The sequence below is a fragment of the Lagenorhynchus albirostris genome, chromosome 7 (genome assembly GCF_949774975.1).
Source record: "Lagenorhynchus albirostris chromosome 7, mLagAlb1.1, whole genome shotgun sequence".
Lineage (NCBI taxonomy): Eukaryota > Metazoa > Chordata > Mammalia > Artiodactyla > Delphinidae > Lagenorhynchus > Lagenorhynchus albirostris.
In genome coordinates, this window is record NC_083101.1 from 32,911,946 (window position 1) to 32,931,618 (window position 19,673).

The 19,673-nt window shown below is 38.7% G+C and overlaps 1 protein-coding gene across 6 annotated transcripts in view; it reads right to left on the minus strand.

Moving 5' to 3' along the window:
• TGFBR1 (transforming growth factor beta receptor 1) overlaps positions 1-19,673 on the minus strand; it is a 75,437-nt gene that overhangs the window by 29,213 nt on the left and 26,551 nt on the right. For 3 of the 6 annotated variants that reach the window (XM_060154755.1, XM_060154752.1, XM_060154754.1), the window contains exons 2-3: positions 5,250-5,495; positions 2,150-2,392 (exon numbers count right to left, since the gene is read on the minus strand). In XM_060154755.1, coding sequence (XP_060010738.1) covers positions 2,150-2,392; positions 5,250-5,495 — 489 coding nt within the window. Of the gene's footprint in view, positions 1-2,149; positions 2,393-5,249; positions 5,496-8,634; positions 8,655-19,673 lie in introns of those variants that run through there. The other 3 variants (XM_060154756.1, XM_060154753.1, XM_060154757.1) reach the window with 2 other exon arrangements.

Sequence of the window (19,673 nt, forward strand, 5' to 3'; positions counted from 1 at the left end):
AATTCCATTCTTTACTTCACGTCTGTATCTTAAAAGGTAAATAAATATATTCTTATTCAGAAACAAACTGCCATCCAGACAGCAATTTGTTTTAATCCTTTAGGTAGGCTTGCTCTCCTTGAGGCCTGATACATACCACTGTGCCAAGTGGCAGGAGCTGCTTTGATTTCCCTGGGTGTAAGTGTGGCAACAAGAGAGCAGGTCCAAGGGATTAATTCCAAATGATCTAAAGCCACCCTAATTTTCTGTGACTTTGGCCCTTGCTTATCATATTTTGTTGGTCCAGGTTAGCTTCTAGAATGAGCCAGATATTCTTTGGGAACCCTTTGAACTAACTCAGAATCAAAGGGGAACCCTAAAATAATCTCTCTCCACTCCTCCACCACTCCTGCCCAAAGACTGTCACATCTTTAGTACTAAGGCTGCTCCATCTCAATCCAGCCAGTCACTGCCTCCCTCCTCACAACAGTCACAGGGATCCCTAAAGGCTGCCTTAAGAGACCCGGGCTCCACCGTAAGCCTGTATGTATCCTAGCAGTCATGGGCAGAACTCACTTACTGAATATGTACGGCCAAATTCTACAGAAGAAAACTTTATGCCATGAAGTCAGTTTCTTCATATTTAAATGAATAAACATACATATATATACATGAATATACCTTCATTCCCTTAAAGACACTTGTCATTATGTGAACTTTCTGTATCATCAGGTGAGATTTTGTGCTTCAGAGTCATATTCCTCCCCCAATCACAATTTCTGCTTTAAAGTTCCTTCAGGGACTTCCCCGGTGGCGCAGTGGTTAAGACTCTGCCTGCCAATGCAGGGGACAAGGGTTCGAGCCCTGGTCCGGGAAGATCCCACATGCCATGGAGCAACTAAGCCCGTGCTCCACAACTACTGAGCCCGCGTGCCACAACTACTGAAGCCCACGCACCTAGAGCCCGTGCTCCGCAACAAGGGAAGCCACCACAATGAAGAGTAGCCCCCGCTCGCCACAGCTAGAGAAAGGCTGCGCGCAGCAACAAAGACCCAACGCAGCCAAAAATTAAAATTAATTAATTTAAAAAACCAATAAAGTTCCTTTAATCACTTGATTATAAAATTCATTATACATATATTTTTAAATCTTTTTATCCATGAATCTAGCCCTTATTTGAAGTTAATTTATACTTTTTAAAGGACAGTACATCTCATTTAAAAGTCCTAACAAACCACTTTAAGTATTATTATCAACAGTATCTGTCCCATATTTCTGATGAGGAAACAGAAGCCCAAGGAGAAAACATGGTTTAACCAAGATCAGACAGCCAATCAATGACAAAGCTTGCACTGGAATCTAGATCTCTTAATTCCTGGCTAGGCATTAAGTGTCAAATTACAATACTGTAGAGGATAGGAATCTTCTCTTAGTATCCTTCCAAAGCACATGTAAGAAAAAGTGAAAATTAAATTCCCTTTTGATTTAAATATGAAGCACTGACTGCTATGCCAAAATTTGCTTCAGGTAATTAGATAATCTATTTCTGATCCCACAAAAAGCAAAGAGAACTGAGAAAAGCAAATATCAGAAGAGCCATGGATCCATAAAGCTATATTAAATAACAAGGTGGTCAGACTTTTTTCTAAAGTGAGAAAATGACTAAAAATTCATTAGTTTAATAAAAAACTAGCCCTGAGCCAGAGACAGCAATTTAATGTTGAAAAAGCAAATAACCTTCACAATTCCAAACACACTCTCTGTCATGCCTGCTTTCAATACAAAAATAAAGCTGCTAAACAGTCCTGAAGAGAATGGGTAAACTGCAGATTATTTGAACATCTGTGAACTTCGGCCTCAGCTACAGAGGAATAACTGTCCTTATTCTCACAGAGTCATGAGAAGGTGAGAATGTTTTGAAAGTTACACAAATGTGAAGGTGACTTACTTTTACTGCTCAAATAAGTCAGTCAATTTTATTTGTCCTTACTAAACTAGCCAGAGTCAGATACAGACCTAGCTTAAAGACCTTTATTAGGTTCAAAGCTGGAGTAGTATTCACACTATCCCAAGTTTTAACATACTAAGCCAACTGGCTTAGCCAACTAATAAATAACACAGTTAATTTTAAAAAGACATCTTAGGAAAAAGAAAAAAACAAATACATTACCTGATCCAGAACCCGATGTTGTCATATCATAAATTAAATCTTTTAACGTAGTACCCTCTGAAATAAAGGGGCGATCTAATGAAGGATCTTCTTCATTTGGCACTCGATGGTGAATGACAGTGCGGTTATGGCAGATATAGACCATCAACATGAGTGAGATGCAGACGAAGCATACTGGTCCAGCAATGACAGCTGCCAGTTCGACAGGACCAAGGCCAGATGATGGCTTTCCTGGAAAAGGGCCTCAAGTGAAATAAACATCAACAACAATAACACTGTAGGTGGCATCCACAATTTCCTAAATCCTCCACATTTCCTGCAGTTGGCCACTACTACCATTAGTCAGAGCCTCATCACAGCAGCTCATAAAGCTCAAACCCGTAACAAGTGAAGCACTTAATCTTCTCCCATTGGCTCTCCTTTTATGATCGCTATGAAAATCCACTTAGTCTTCCTGAAGTCTTGAGCCATCCCCTAAATAACAAGGCCAGCTACCACAAACACTGTAGGACCACCACCTACCCCCCTTAGCCCTGTCAGATCGCTAATAGAAGAACCAATAATCTGGAACAACTCCCATTAAATATTTCTTCTTAAGTCATTGTCTTCTTTTTCTTTTTTATTAAAAAGTAGTTTGTCTTATCTTCTTATTCCAAGGCTAGTATATGCTCATAGCAGGAAAAAAAATTAAAAAATATAAATACAGATGAGCAAAATTTAAAAAAAAAATTAACTACAGCCTCACCATCCCCCCAAACTCACCTGTGTATATATCTCCACCAATTTTTTTCATGCAAAAATATATCCTCTTTTTAATAGTTTGCATGTGTATACTTTCTAGTTTATTTTAATCACTTAGACTTTTAATTAAAGATCTTTTTTTATAATCTCTTTTAACAATTAACAATTTGCATTGTTTCAGAAACATTAATTACAGCTATTTTGGCATTCATTCTGACACATGCTGGTTCATGGCTCACCACCCTTTCTTTCACATCACATCTTTATCATTCTTGAGATCTTTATATGGATTGATTTCATATGATAAAGAATCCTAATTCTAGTAATTCCTTTCAGAAAGAGTATATGGGTCCTTATACACTGAATACTTAATTATCTAAAGATGCTTGTTGCCTTTATATATGAAAAATCTTGGCTCATCTAAAGAATTTTGGGTAACAAGCAGTGTTATGATATTCCATTGCCTTCTGGTATTTAAAAAAAGGAAAAAATCTGAACTTTTTTTTTCCTTTTATAGGTAACCAGTGTTCACTTGTACTGAATGTGTGCACAATTTTTCTTTATTCTTGAAAACTGATAGTTTTTTCATTATATATATTTGGTTAAGTATTTTTTCATTAATTTTACATAGTATTTCTTCTCTCTTCTGTCCTTTTGCCTTTTTCTGGTTTTATGCTAAGCATATTGGATCACCTAGATCTGTCCTTTATGTCTCTTAATTTGCTCACCAACTATCTTTTTCTCTGAATTGTAACACAATTTCTCAAGTTTGTCTTGCTTTAAGCTTGTCTCACACTTGACAATAAAGTTACAACATCCAGTCTGCTGTTCACTTTCAATACTGCATTTTTAAAAATAATTCATCAATTGAGCTTTTCATCTGAAAGCGATCTTAACAACTGTGAAATGTTCTCATTTCATTGTGAACAACTGAAAACAGACCTTGGACTGTCTGAAAGTTCTTCCCTAACATGTTGTAAGTGTATTTCATAGGATGACATCTACTCTCATTTATCCAGTTCAGTTCACTTCTTTTGAACCATGCAATCTTTCCATTTGATAAATTTTTTTGCTGTCTGATTATCAGGGACCTGGGAATGAGGTACTTGTGTATTTTAGCGTTAAAAATAAAGTGAGCTCTTCATAAGGTTTTGTGAGTCTCCATTCTGATATTTCAAGCTATTTCAAATAATGGAAATGGGAAATTCTGGAATTATCATTCTCCTTGTCATATTAGAATTGCAGATGCCTATAAAAAAGAAAAATTACAGTCTGACAGAGCTTTGCCACAGGGACCTTCTCTATCATGCTGAAGATTTGGTTTTACTTTGCTGTTATCACTCGAACTAGGTGGAGGACTGCCTTCCTTCTACAACTGGCAGGACTGGCCCTTTTCCTCTGAGCTACAGCAGTGCTTCCTACTTTAATTAGCATGATGCCTAGACCAACTCTGAGTGGAAAGTGAGCACTGAAAGCAGGTGCTTCCTAAAGGAGAATTGAGAGTTTGCCCCTGTAGCCTAGCCTCACACCCAGCCCCTCAGCTTAAGGTATTGGTGGGATTCTGCAAGAGGGTCTTTCACCTACTTGTTTTCCTATAGTTAGTCAGTTCTTCACTAGTCTGTTATAATCTGCACTATAAACTGCAGAGTTCCTCACAACTATAGGCAAGTGGGTGGCATTTCTTCCATTAATTCTCTTAGCATTAATATAGGTTTTCCTCATTTTTGTATTCCTTTGATTATTATAGTAGGTATTTTGGATTTGGGGAAAGTGTCAGAAGAGTTAAACAGATGAGCTTAGACTGGCATCTTAAATCAGAACCTTAAAATTAATCTAATCCTAAGCATTTATGAAGCTTTCAAATTCCTGGCTCTTCCAGGACATTTTAAAATGTAAACTATGGTGAAGGACCAAAAACCTAGAAATCGTATATAATAATTTATACATAAAGATCATAAGGCAAGGTGATATTACAAAATGAAGGCACCTGGACTGTTTAGTGCTGTTCTCAATTCCCTCCCATTACTGACTGCTTTAAAAGACTGGAGCATTATACAAGGAAAAAATTTCACTCTGAGGACATATTGCTATGGTGGGCTTTATCAGTATTCTCTAAAGAGGCTACCCTTTTAGGCACAACAGACCTCAGAGAAAGTATCTTGGAACCACCTTCTCAACACACACGCAGGAGTCAGGATCTTGGCTACCCTTATAACTCTACTACTTTGGACAAGTTACTTCTTGCCTCTATACTGAATAAACTGGGATAGACAATTTCTAAGATCCCTTCCAGCTCTAAAATCATAGAGTCTAAGAGCTTTTCTTGTAGTATCAAGAAAAAACTTATACAACAACTTACCAACAGTTGGGAGTTCTATTTTATTGCAGTGGTCCTGATTGCAGCAATATGTTGTAGTAACAGACCCAGTTTTTGAAGATGGTGCACATACAAATGGCCTGTCTCGTGGAATTAGGTCGGTTTCAGCTATACACATGCTATTATGTATAACTTTGTCTGTGGTCTCTGTGACAGAGACAAAGCAGAGCCCATCTGTGACACAAGTAAAATTGTCTTTTGTACAAAGGTGGCAGAAACACTGTAATGCTGGGGGGGAAAGAAAAGATCCTGTCAGAAAAAATTCTCAAGGTTAACAATTTTAAATTATCCCATATTCTCTGTACTAATACATTCCTGATTCTATTATAATTATACAATTTCTTTGCTCTGTTCAAAAAACCAAACTCTTTGTTAACCTGAGAAGTTCCAAATTCTGTTAAGAAGCACACATATGTAGGAGCCAAACATGTTGAAATTTGGACCCAGGCTTTTTCCTAAAACTTTTGGCTTCCAAGTATAGAAAAACTGTTACGTGCAATTTCATCAATGTAAGGCAAGCATTTGCCCTCCCATTTGAAACAAAGTACACTGAAATTTATAAAGGTTATACTTATTCTTATTGGTCCAAAACTAGGCATTCATATATTCCCCCGACTGGGGAGCAATGTGAAAATACTACCACCTCCTCACTGTAGGTTGGAAATGTCAGGGTAAGTTTATGGTAATGGAGTAATGGAAATAGATTTGTATTGAGCCAGACATTCCTTTCTCCTTTGCAAATCCCCAAAAGACATGTATCTTCTAACTAGGATTAGGGTACTTTCTCATAAGCAAGGTAACAATACATATGTGCTCCAATCACACAGGCAACTGGCTACAGAAATGACTGGAGAAACACTAGCTCCATGCCCACTTTTATCTATTTGATATTTATACTCAACTTAAGGGAAGTCTTCTAATTATCACCAACACCTTCCCATACACACACACAACCTTTCACTAAGCTCCAACAAGATTAAGTGTTCCCCAAAGCATACACTGCTTACCAGAACTGTTATTTTTTCCTCTCCCTCATGATCCACATCTAAAACTAGGCCTGGTACACAGCAACATTCAAAAAGTGCTGAATGAGTGACAGATCACTAGGATCTCATGAAACAACAAAGCACACATATGTCCTTGAGTCCAATCAAACTTTACATGTTGGTAAGGGAAAGGGAAGAGTCCAGGTTTGCAGAATGGCCATCTGTGATGAGAGGCCTACTGTAACTAGAAAAAGAGTGGCTAGGCGGGCAGGCCAGAAGAAAGCTAGCTAACTCTGAACAGCTAACTTGGTGTGCAGGAAAGGGTTCACTCAGCAGGCCCAAGTTGCTCAAACCTTACACATCCCCAAGAAAGGCCTGTCTTCAGGACTGGCCCTTGGCCAGTTCCTGGGAGATGAGCTCTGACACCTTGAAATATTTTCCCTGATAAGAATGCTGCAAACCCTTTGTGACTGAGCCCCAGTAAAAACCCTGGACACCAAGGCTCTGGTGAGCTTCCCTGGTTGGCAACACTTCACATGTGCTGTCATACATCATTGCTAAGCTATGGAGTGCACCTGTGCTACTGCACTGGGAGAGGACAGCTGGAAGCTTGTACTGGGTTTCTCCTGGACTTTGCCCCATGAGGTGTCCCTTTTCCTTTAGATGATTTTAATATGTATCTTTCCACTGTAATAAATAAAAACCATGAGTATAACAGCTTTTCTGGGTCCTGTGAGTTCTTCTAGCAAATCATCAAGCTAGAGGATGGTCCTGAGGACCCCTAACTCACTTGCTAAACCCAAACTCAAGGAACATCAGCATTGCCTCAAGCAGCTGCTTCCTGGTTGCTAGCTTAATTAGCATGCTTGTCTATTATCTTTACAGACCAGCAAAGTTTTACCTCAATCATTATAAAAATTATTTTCTTTCTCCATAGATAATTCAGTTCTTTAAACTAAATCCTCCCAAGCATGAAGAGAATTCAAGAAAATTATAAGAAAAAGACACAGTTATAATCTAACATTTAAAAGACTGTTAAAAGAGACAGTAGCTTATTCATGGTGAGGTTTGGCAGTGATTGTAGGTTCCCTGGGTATAATTTCCTAAGGAGGGATTCTGAACCAGGAATCCACGGACTGGCTTCAGGGATACAAGGATCCCATGAAACTGTAGGCCAAATGTTGTACGTATTTACCTTTTCAAGGAGAAGGTTTATAGCTTTCAACAGAACCACAAAGTGGTCTATCACCCACAAAAAATTAAAACCACCACAGGAGATTGTCATTATTCTCTCCCGAATCCTCTTTACTCATGATTAGTCATTCAACCAATGTTTTCTAAGCATTAGCTTTAACAGCTGCTCTACCAAAAGCTTAGTATACAAAAATTTATAACTCATGGTCATAGCCCTTGAGTAACTCCAACAACCAGTGAAGGAGAACATTACAATACACTATGGTAATCGCTATATATAAAAATACTACCATGAATACCTCTCCCTTTTCTATGATCTTCATGGCTCCCTTAGAGTATATGAAATAAGAGCTAAACAGTGGGTCTAACAATGAAAACTTCTACTTTGGGGTTCCAACTTATTGCTCACATTACAAATGCTATCCTGGGCCATACAAATCTCATTATTATGATAATCATGTCTTTCATGACCTTGGTCTTTACACATACTATCTCTCTGCCTACTTGAAACCACCCTCTCATCTTTTAAGACCATATTCAAACAAGATCTTTTCCATGATGTGATCTAAACCTCTCCCCTACCCATAAGACAACTGGGTGACTCCTTTCAATTTTTTCCCATAGCCCTCTTTGCATACCTTTAGGTTAGCACAAATCAATCTATTTACACTTTGCCGTTAAAGTGTCTCTCATTACATTAAGAAGGGCCAAGATTTAAAACTTGTTTTATTTTCCCATCTTTGAATCCTGTACTCCTAGGCAGTGATCAGCAAATTATTTGCAAGGGAGACCTTCAAGATGGCAGAGGAGTGAGACGTGGAGATCGCCTTCCTCCCCACAAATACATCAGAAATACAACTACATGTGGAACAACTCCTAGAGAACACCTACTGAATGCTGGCAGAAGACCTCAGACTTCCCAAAAGGCAAGAAACTCCCCACGTACCTGGGCAGGGCAAAAGAAAAAAGAAAAAACAGAGACAAAAGAATAGGGACAGGACCTGCACCTCTGGGAGGGAGCTGTGAAGGAGAAAAAGTTTCCATACACTAGGAAACCCCTTCACTGGCTAAGACAGGGTATGGTGGGAGGGAAGCTGTGGAGCCATGGAGGAGAGCACAGCAACAGGGATGCAGAGGGCAAAGCGGAGAGATTTCCACACAGAGGATCGATGCCAACCAGCACTCACCAGCCTGAGAGGCTTGTCTGCTCACACGCCGGGATGGGCGGGGGCTGGGAGCTGAGGCTCAGGCTTTGGAGGTCAGATCCCAGGGAGAGGACTGGGGTTGGCTGCGTGAACACAGCCTGAAGGGAGCTAGTGCGCCACAGCTAGCCGGGAGGGAGTCCGGGAAAAAGTCTGGAACTGCCTAAGAAGCAAGAGACCATTGTTTCAGGGTGCGAGCCGCGGCTATCAGCATGGACACCAGAGACAGACATGAAACGCTAAGGCTGCTGCTGCAGCCACCAAGAAGCCTGTGTGCAAGCACAGGTCACTAACCACACCTCCCCTCCCAAGACCCTGTGCATCCTGCCACTGCCAGGGTCCTGTGATCCAGGGACAACTTCCTTGGGAGAATACACAGCGCACTTCAGGCTGTTGCAACGTAACACTGGCCTCTGCCGCCGCAGGCTCAACCCGCATTCCGTACCCCTCTCTCCCCCTGGCCTGAGCCAGAGCCCCCTAATCAGCAGCTCCTTTAACCCCGTCCTGTCTGAGCGAAGAACAAACGCCCTCAGGTGACCTACATGCAGAGGCAGGGCCAAATCCAAAGCTGAACCCCAAGAGCTGTGCGAACAAATAAAAGAAAGGAAAATTTCTCCCAGCAGCCTCAGGAGCAGCGGATTAAATCTCCACAATCAACTTGATGTACCCTGCATCTGTGGAATACCTGAATAGACAATGAGTTATCCCAAAATTGAGGTAGTGGACTTTGGAAGCAATGATATATATATATTTTTCCTTTTTCTCTTTTTCTGAGTGTGTGTGTGTATGCTTCTTTGTGTGATTTTGTCTGTATAGCTTTGCTTTTACCATTTGTCCTACAGTTCTGTCTGTTTTTGCTTTTTTCGTTTGTTTTGTTTTAAGTATAGTTTTTAGTGCTTGTTATCATTGGTGGATTTGTTTTTCAATTTGGCTGCTCTCTTGTTTTTTTTAAATTACTCTTTAATTTTTTTTATTTTTAATAATTATTTTTTACTTTAATAACTTTATTTTATTTTATTGTTTTCTTTCTTTTTTTCTCCCTTTTCGTCTGAGCTGCGTGGCTGACAGGGTCTTCATGCTCCGGCTGGGTGTCAGGCCTGTGCCTCTGAGGTGGGAAAGCCGAGTTCAGTACATTGGTCCACCAGAGACCTCCCAGCTCCATGTAATATCAAATGGCAAAAGCTCTCCCAGAGGTCTCCATCTCAATGCTAAGACCCAGCTCCACTCAACGACCAGCAAGCTACAGTGCTGGACACTCTACGCCAAACAACTAGCAAGAAAGGAACACAACCTCACCGATTAGCAGAGAGGCTGCCTAAAATCATAATAAGGCCACAGACACCCCAAAACACACCACCAGATGTGGACCTGCCCACCAGAAAGACAAGATCCAGCCTCATTCACCAGAACACGGGCACTGGTCCCCTCCACCAGGAAGCCTAAACAACCCACTGAACCAACCATACCTGCTGGGGGCAGACACCAAAAACAACGGGAACTATGAACCTGCAGCCTGAGAAAAGGAGACCCCAAACACAGTAAGTTAAGCAAAATGAGAAGACAGAAAAACACACAGCAGATGAAGGAGCAAGGTAAAAACCCACCAGACGTAACAAATGAAGAGGAAATAGGCAGTCTACCTGAAGAGTAATTCAGAATAATGATAGTAAAGGTCCAGAATCTTGGAAATAGAATGGAGGAAATACAAGAAAAGTTTAACAAGGACCTAGAAGAACTAAAGAGCAAACAAACAGTGACGAACAACACACTAAATGAAATTAAAAATCTTTAGAAAGGATCAATAGCAGAATAACTGAGGTAGAAGAATGGATAAGTGACCTGGAAGATAAAATAGTGGAAATAACTACTGCAGAGCAGAATAAAGAAAAAACAATGAAAAGAATTGAGGATGGTCTCAGAGACCTCTGGGACAACATTAAACTCACCAACATTTGAATTAGGGGTCCCAGAAGACGAAGAGAAAAAAAAAAGGGACTGAGAAAATATTTGAAGAGATTATAGTTGAAAACTTCCCTAATATGGGAAAGGAAATAGTTAATCAAGGCCAGGAGCACAGAGAGTCCCATACAGGATAAATCCAAGGAGGAACATGCCAAGACACATATTAATCAAACTATCAAAAATTAAATACAAAGAAAACATATTAAAAGCAGCAAGGGAAAAACAACAAATAACACACAAGGCAACCCCCATAAGGTTAACAGCTCTTCTTTCAGCAGAAACTCTACAAGCCAGAAGGGACTGGCAGGACATATTTAAAGTGACGAAGGAGAAAAACCTGCAACCAAGATTACTCTATCCAGCAAGGATCTCATTCAGATTTGATGGAGAAATTAAAACCTTTACAGACAAGCCAAAGCTGAGAGAGTTCAGAACCACCAAACCAGCTTTACAACAAATGCTAAAGGAACTTCTCTAGGCAAGAAACGCAAGAGAAGGAAAAGACCTACAATAAGAAACCCAGGCTTCCCTGGTGGCGCAGTGGTTGAGAGTCTGCCTGCCGATGGAGGGGACATGGGTTCGTGCCCTGGTCCGGGAAGATCCCACATGCCGTGGAGCGGCTGGGCCTGTGAGCCATGGCCACTAAGCCTGCGTGTCTGGAGCCTGTGCTCTGCAACGGGAGAGGCCACAACAGTGAGAGGTCCATGTACCGCAAAAAAAAAAAAAAGAAAGAAAGAAACCCAAAACAATTAAGAAAATGGGAATAGCAACAAACCTATGGATAACTACCTTAAATGTAAATGGATTAAATTCTCCCACCAAAAGACACAGACTGGCTGAATGGATACAAAAACAAGACCCGTATATATGCTGTCTACAAGAGACCCACATCAGACCTAGAGACACATACAGACTGAAAGTGAGGGGATGGAAAAAGATATTGCATGCAAATGGAAACCAAAAGAAAGATGGAGTAGCAATTCTCATATCAGACAAAATAGACTTTAAAATAAAGACTATTAGAAGAGACAAGGAGCACACTACATAATGATCAAGGGATCGATCCAAGAAGAAGATATAACAATTGTAAATATTTATGCACCCAACATAGGAGCACCTCAATACATAAGGCAAATACTAACAGCCATAAAAGGGGAAATCGACAGTAACACATTCATAGTAAGGGACTTTAACACCCCACTTTCACCAATGGACAGATCATCCAAAATGAAAATAAATAAGGAAACACAAGCTTTAAATGATACATTAAACAAGATGGACTTAATTGATATTTATAGACATTCCACCCCAAAACAACAGAATACACATTTTTCTCAAGTTCTCATGGAACATTCTCCAGGACAGAACGTATCTCGGGTCACAAATCAAGTCTTGGTAAGTTTAAGAAAATTGAAATTGTATCAAGTAACTTTTCCGACTGCAACGCTATGAGACTAGATATCAATTACAGGAAAAGATCTGTAAAAAATACAAACACATGGAGGCTAAACAATACACTACTTAATAACGAAGTGATCACTGAAGAAATCAAAGAGGAAATCAAAAAATACCTAAAAATAAATGACAATGGAGACACGACGACCCAAAACCTATGGGATGCAGCAAAAGCAGTTCTAGGAGGGAAGTTTATAGCAATACAATCTTACCTTAAGAAACAGGAAACATCTCGAATAAATAACCTAACCTTGCACCTAAAGCAATTAGAGAAAGAAGAACAAAAAAACCCCAAAGTTAGCAGAAGGAAAGAAACCATAAAGATCAGATCAGAAATAAATGAAAAAGAAATGAAGGAAACGATAGCAAAGATCAATAAAAGCTGGTTCTTTGAGAAGATAAACAAAATTGATAAACCATTAACCAGACTCATCAAGAAAAGAAGGGAGAAGACTCAAATCAATAGAATTAGAAATGAAAAAAGAGAAGTAACAACTGACACTGAAGAAATACACAAGATCATGAGAGATTACTACAAGCAACTCTATGCCAATAAAATGGACAACCTGGTAGAAATGGACAAATTCTTAGAAATGCACAACCTGCCAAGACTGAATCAGGAAGAAATAGAAAATATGAACAGACCAATCTCAAGCACTGAAATTGAAACTGCGATTAAAAATCTTCCAAAAAACAAAAGCCCAGGACCAGATGGCTTCACAGGCAAATTCTATCAAACATTTAGAGAAGAGCAAACACCTATCTTTCTCAAACTCTTCCAAAATATAGCAGAGGAACACTCTCAAACTCATTCTATGAGGCCATAATCACCCTGATACCAAAACCAGACAAGGATGTCACAAAGAAAGAAAACTACAGGCCAATATCACTGATGAACATAGATGCAAAAATCCTCAACAAAATACTAGCAAACGGAATCCAACAGCACATTAAAAGGATCATACACCATGATCAAGTGGGGTTTATCCCAGGAACGCAAGGATTCTTCAATATACGCAAATGAATCAACGTGATACACCATATTAACAAATTGAAGGAGAAAAACCATATGATCACCTCAATAGATGCAGAGAAAGCTTTCGACAAAATTCAACACCCATTTATGATAAAAACCCTGCAGAAGGTAGGCATAGAGGGAACTTTCCTCAACACAATAAAGGCCATATAAGACAAACCCAGAGCCAACATCGTCCTCAATGGGGAAAAACTGAAAGCATTTCCATTAAGATCAGAAGCAAGACAAGGTTGCCCACTCTCACCACTCTTATTCAACATAGTTTTGGAAGTTTTAGCCACAGCAATCAGAGAAGAAAAGGAAATAAAAGGAATCCAAATCGGAAAAGAAGAAGTAAAGCTGGCACTGTTTGCAGATGACATGATACTATACATAGAGAATCCTAAAGACGCTACCTGAAAAGTACTAGAGCTAATCAAGGAATTTGGTAAAGTAGCAGGACACAAAATTAATGCACAGCAATCTCTGGCATTCCTATACACTAATGATGAAAAATCTGAAAGTGAAATCAAGAAAGCACTCCCATTTAACACTGCAACAAAAAGAATAAAATATCTAGGAATAAACCTACCTAAGGAGACAAAAGACCTGTATGCAGAAAATGATAAGACACTGATGAAAGAAATTAAAGATGATACAAATAGATGGAGAGATATACCATGTTCTTGGATTGGAAGAATCAACATTGTGAAAATGACTCTACTACCCAAAGCAATCTACAGATTCAATACAATCCCTGTCAAACTACCAATGGCATTTTTCACAGAACTAGAACAAAAAATTTCACAATTTGGATGGAAACACAAAAGACCCCAAATAGCCAAAGTAATCTTGAGAACGAAAAACAGAGCTGGAGGAATCAGGCTCCCTGACTTCAGACTATACTACAAAGCTACAGTAATCAAGACAGTATGGTACTAGCACAAAAACAGAAATATAGATCAATGGAACAGGATAGAAAGCCCAGAGATAAACCCACGCACATATGGTCACCTTATCTTTGATAAAGGAGGCAGGAATGTACAGTGGAGAAAGGACAGCCTCTTCAATAAGTGGTGCTGGGAAAGTTGGACAGGTACATGTAAAAGTATGAGATTAGAACACTCCCCAACACCATACACAAAAATAAACTCAAAATGGATTAAAGATCTAAATATAAGGCCAGAAACTATCAAACTCTTAGAGGAAAACATAGGCAGAACACTCTACGACATAAATCACAGCAAGATCCTTTATGACCCACCTCCTAGAGAAATGGAAATAAAAACAAAAATGAACAAATGGGACCTAATGAAACTTAAAAACTTTTGCACAGCAAAGGAAACCATAAACTGGACCAAAAGACAACCCTCAGAATGGGAGAAAATATTTGCAAATGAAGCAACTGACAAAGCATTAATCTCCAAAATTTACAAGCAGCTCTTGCAGCTCAATAACGAAAAAACAAACAATCCAATCCAAAAATGTACAGAAGAATAGATATTTCTCCAAAGAAGATATACAGACTGCCAACAAACACATGAAAGAATGCTCAACATCATTAATTATTAGAGAAATGCAAATCAAAACTACAATGAGATATCATCTCACAGTGGTGAATGGCCATCATCAAAAAATCTAGAAACAGTAAATGCTGGAGAGGGTGTGGAGAAAAGGGAACCCTCTTGCACTGCTGCTGGGAATGTGAATTTTTACAGCCACTGTGGAGAACAGTATGGAGGTTCCTTAAAAAACTACAAATAGAACTACCATATGACCCAACAATCCCACTACTGGGCATATACCCTGAGAAAACCATAATTCAAAAAGAGTCATGTACAAAAATGTTCATTGCAGCTCTATTTACAATAGCCAGGAGATGGAAACAACTTAAGTGTCCATCATTGGATGAATGGATAAAAAAGATGTGGCACATATACACAATGGAATATTACTCAGGCATAAAAAGAAACGAAATTGAGTTATTTGTAGTGAGATGGATGGACCTAGAGTCTGTTGTACAGAGTGAAGTAAGTCAGAAAGAGAAAGACAAATACCATATGCTAACACATATATATGGAATCTAAGAAAAAAAACTGTCATGAAGAACCTAGGGGTAAGATGGGAATAAAGTCACAGACCTACTAGAGAATGGACTTAAGGATATGGGGTCGGGGAAGGGTAAGCTGTGAGAAAGTGAGAGTGGCATGGACATATATACACTACGAGACATAAAACAGATAGCTTGTGGGAAGCAGATGCATAGCACAGAGAGATCAGCTCGGTGCTTTGTGACCACCTGGATGGGTGGGATAGGGAGAATGGGAGAGAGGGAGACGCAAGAACATATGTGTATGTATAACTGATTCACTTTGTTATAAAGCAGAAACTAACACATGATTGTAAAGCGATTATACTCCAATAAAGATGTAAAAAATACATATATCTTTTCACAATTGAAAAAAAAGCAGCAAGGGAAAAACAAAAACATACATGGGAATACCCATAAGGTTAACAGCTGATCTTTCAGCAGAAACTATGCAAGCCAGAAGGGAGTGGCAGGACATATTTAAAGTGATGAAAGGGAAACACCTACAAACAAGATTACTCTACCAGCAAGGATCTCATTCGGATTTGACAGAGAAATTAAAACCTTTGCAGACAAGCAAAAGCTAACAGAATTCAGCACCACCAAACCAGCTATACAACAAATGCTAAAGAAACTTCTGTAGGCAGGAAACACAGGTGAAGGAAAAGACCTACTATAACATACCCAAAACAATTAAGAAAATGGTAATAGCAACATACCTATCGATAACTACCTTAAATGTAAATGGATTAAATGCTCCAAGCAAAAGACACAGACTGGCTGAATGGATACAAAAAGAAGACGTGTATGTATGCTGTCTACAAGAGACCACTTCAGACCTAGGGACACATACAGACTGAAAGTGAGGGGAGGGAAAGATATTGCATGCAAATGGAAATCAAAAGAAAGCTGCAGTAGCAATTCTCATATCAGACAAAATAGACTTTAAAACAAAAACTATTACAAGAGACAAAGAAATACACTACATAAAGATCAAGGGATCAATCCAAGAAGAAGATATAACAAGTGTAAATATTTATGCACCCAACATAGGAGCACCTCATATGTAAGGCGAATGCTAACAGCCATAAAAAGGGAGATCGACAGTAACACAGTAATAATAGGGGACTTTATCACCCCACTTTCAACAATAGACAGATCATCCAAAATGAAAATAAATAAGGAAACACAAGCTTTAAATGATACATTAAACAAGATGGACTTAATTGATATTTATACGACATTCCATCCAAAAATAACAGAATACACTTTCTTCTCAAGTGCTCATGGAATATTCTCCAGGATAGATCATATCCTGGGTCACAAATCAAGCCTTGGTAAATTTAGGAAAACTGAAATCATATCAGGTATCTTTTCCGACCACAACCCTATGAGACTAGGTATCAATTACAGGAAGAAATCTGTAAAAAATACAAACACATGGAGGCTAAACAATACAGTACTAAATAACCAAGAGATCACTGACGAAATCAAAGAGGAAATCAAAAAATACCTAGAAACAAATGACAATGAGAACACAATGACCCAAAACTTATGGGATGCAGCAAAAGCAGTTCTATGAGGGAAGTTTAGAGCAATACATCCCCACCTCAAGAAACAAGGAACATCTCAAATAAACAACCTAACCTTACATCTAAAGCAATGAGAGAAAAAAGAACAAAAAACACCCCAAAGTTAGCAGAAGGAAAGAAATCATAAAGATCCGATCAGAAATAAATGAAAAAGAAATGAAAGAAACGATAACAAAGATCAATAAAACTAAAAGCTGGTTCTTTGAGAAGATAAACAAAATTGATAAACCATTAGCCAGATCATCAAGAAAAAAAGAGAGAAGACTCAAATCAATAGAATTAGAAAGATTAGAGAGATTACTATAAGCAACTGTAGGCCAAAAAAATGGACAACCTGGAAGAAATGGACAAATTCTTAGAAAAGCACAACCTTCCGAGACTGAACCAGGAAGAAATAGAACATATAAACAGACCAATCACAAGCAATGAAATTGAGACTGTGATTAAAAATCTTCAACAAGCAAAAGCCCAGGACCAGATGGCTTCACAGGCGAATTCTATCAAACATTTAGGGAAGAGCTAACACCTATCCTTCTGAAACTCTTCCAAAATACAGCAGCAGGAGGAACACTCCCAAACTCATTCTACAAGGCCACCATCACCCTGATACAAAAATGAGACAAAGATGTCACAAAGAAAGAAAACTACAGGCCAATATCACTGATGAACATAGATGCAAAAATCCTCAACAAAATACTAGCAAACAGAATCCAAAAGCACATTAAAAGGATCATACACCATGATCAAGTGGGGTTTATCCCAGGAATGCAAGGATTCTTCAATATATGCAAATCCATCAATGTGATACACCACATTAAGAAACTGAAGGATAAAAACCATATGATCGTCTCAGTAGATGCAGAAAACGCTTTTGACAAAATTCAACAGCGATTTATGATAAAAACACTCTAGAAAGTAGGCATAGAGGGAACTTGCCTCAACACAATAAAGGCCATATATGACAAACCCACAGCCAACATCGTTCTCAACAGTGAAACCATTTCCACTAAGATCAGGCACAAGACACGGTTGTCCACCCTCAACACTATTATTCAACATAGTTTTGGAAGTTTTAGCCACAGCAATAAGAGAATAAAAAGAAATAAAAGAAATCCAGAACAGAAAAACAGAAATAAAGCTGTCACTGTTTACACTGTTTACTAATCCTAAAGGGGCTACCAAAAAACTACTAGAGCTAATCAATGAATTTGGTAAAGTAGCAGGATACAAAATTAATGCACAGAAATCTCTTGCATTCCTATACTCTAATGATGAAAATTCTAAAAGAGAAATTAAGGAAATACTCCCATTTACCATTGCAACAAAAAGAATAAAATACCTAGGAATAAACCTATCTAAAGAGACAAAAGACCTGTATGCAGAAAACTATGAGACACTGATGAAAGAAATTAAAGATGATAACAAACAGATGGAGAGATATACCATGTTCTTGCATTGGAAGAATCAACATTGTGAAAATGACTCTACTACCCAAAGCAATCTACAGATTCAATGCAATCCCCATCAAACTACCAATGGCATTTTTCACAGAACTAGAACAAAAAATTCCACAATTTGTATGGAAACACAAAAGACCCCGAATAGCCAAAGCAATCCGGAGAAGGAAAAACGGAGCTGGAGGAATCAGGCTCCTGGACTTCAGACTATACTACAAAGCTACAGTAACCTGGACAGTATGGTCCTGGCACAAAAACAGAAATATAGACCAATGGAACAGGATGGAAAACCCAGAGGTAAACCCACACACATATGGTCACCTTATTTTTGATAAAGGAGGCAAGAATATACAATGGAGATAAGACAGCCTCTTCAATATGTGGTGCTGGGAAAACTGGACAGCTATATGTAAAAGAATGAAATTAGAACACTACCTAACACCACACACAAAAATAAACTCAAAATGGATTAAAGACCTAAATGTAAGGCCAGACACTATCAAACTCTTAGAGGAAAACACAGGAAGAACACTCTATGACATAAATCACAGCAAGATCCTTTTTGACCCACCTCCTAGAGAAATTGAATAGAAACAAAAATAAACAAATGGGACCTAATGAAACTTAAAAGCTTTTGCACAGCTAAGGAACCATAAACAAGACCAAAAGACAACCCTCAGAATGGAAGAAAATATTTGCAAATGAAGCAACTGACAAAGGATTAATCTCCAAAATTTACAAGCAGCTCATGCAACTCAGTATCAAAAAAACAAACTACCCAATCCAAAAATGGGCAGAAGACATAAATAGACATTTCTCCAAAGAAGATATACAGATAGCCAACAAACACATGAAAGGATGCTCAACATCACTAATCATCAGAGAAATGCAAATCAAAACTACAATGAGGTATCACCTCACACCAGTCAGAATGGCCATTATCAAAAAATCTACAAACAGTGAATGCTGGAGAGGGTGTGGACAAAAGGGAACCCTCTTGCACTGTTGGTGGGAATGTAAATTGATACAGCCACCATGGAGAACAGTATGGAGGTTCCTTAGAAAACTGAAAATAAAACTACCATACAACCCAGCAATCCCACTACTGGGCATATACCCTGAGAAAACCATAATTCAAAAGGAGTCATGTACCACAATGTTCATTGCAGCTCTATTTGCAATAGTCAGGGCATGGAAGTAACATAAGTGTCCATCAACAGATGAATGGATAAAGACGATGTGGCACATATATACAATGGAGTATTACTCAGCCATAAAAAGAAACGAAATGGAGTTATTTGTAGTGAGGTGGATGGACCTAGAGACTGTCATACAGAGTGAAGTAAGTCAGAAAGAGAAAAACAAATACCGTATGCTAACACATATATATGGAATCTAAAAAGAAAAAAAAATGGATATGAAGAACCTAGGGGCAGGACAGGAATAAAGACGCA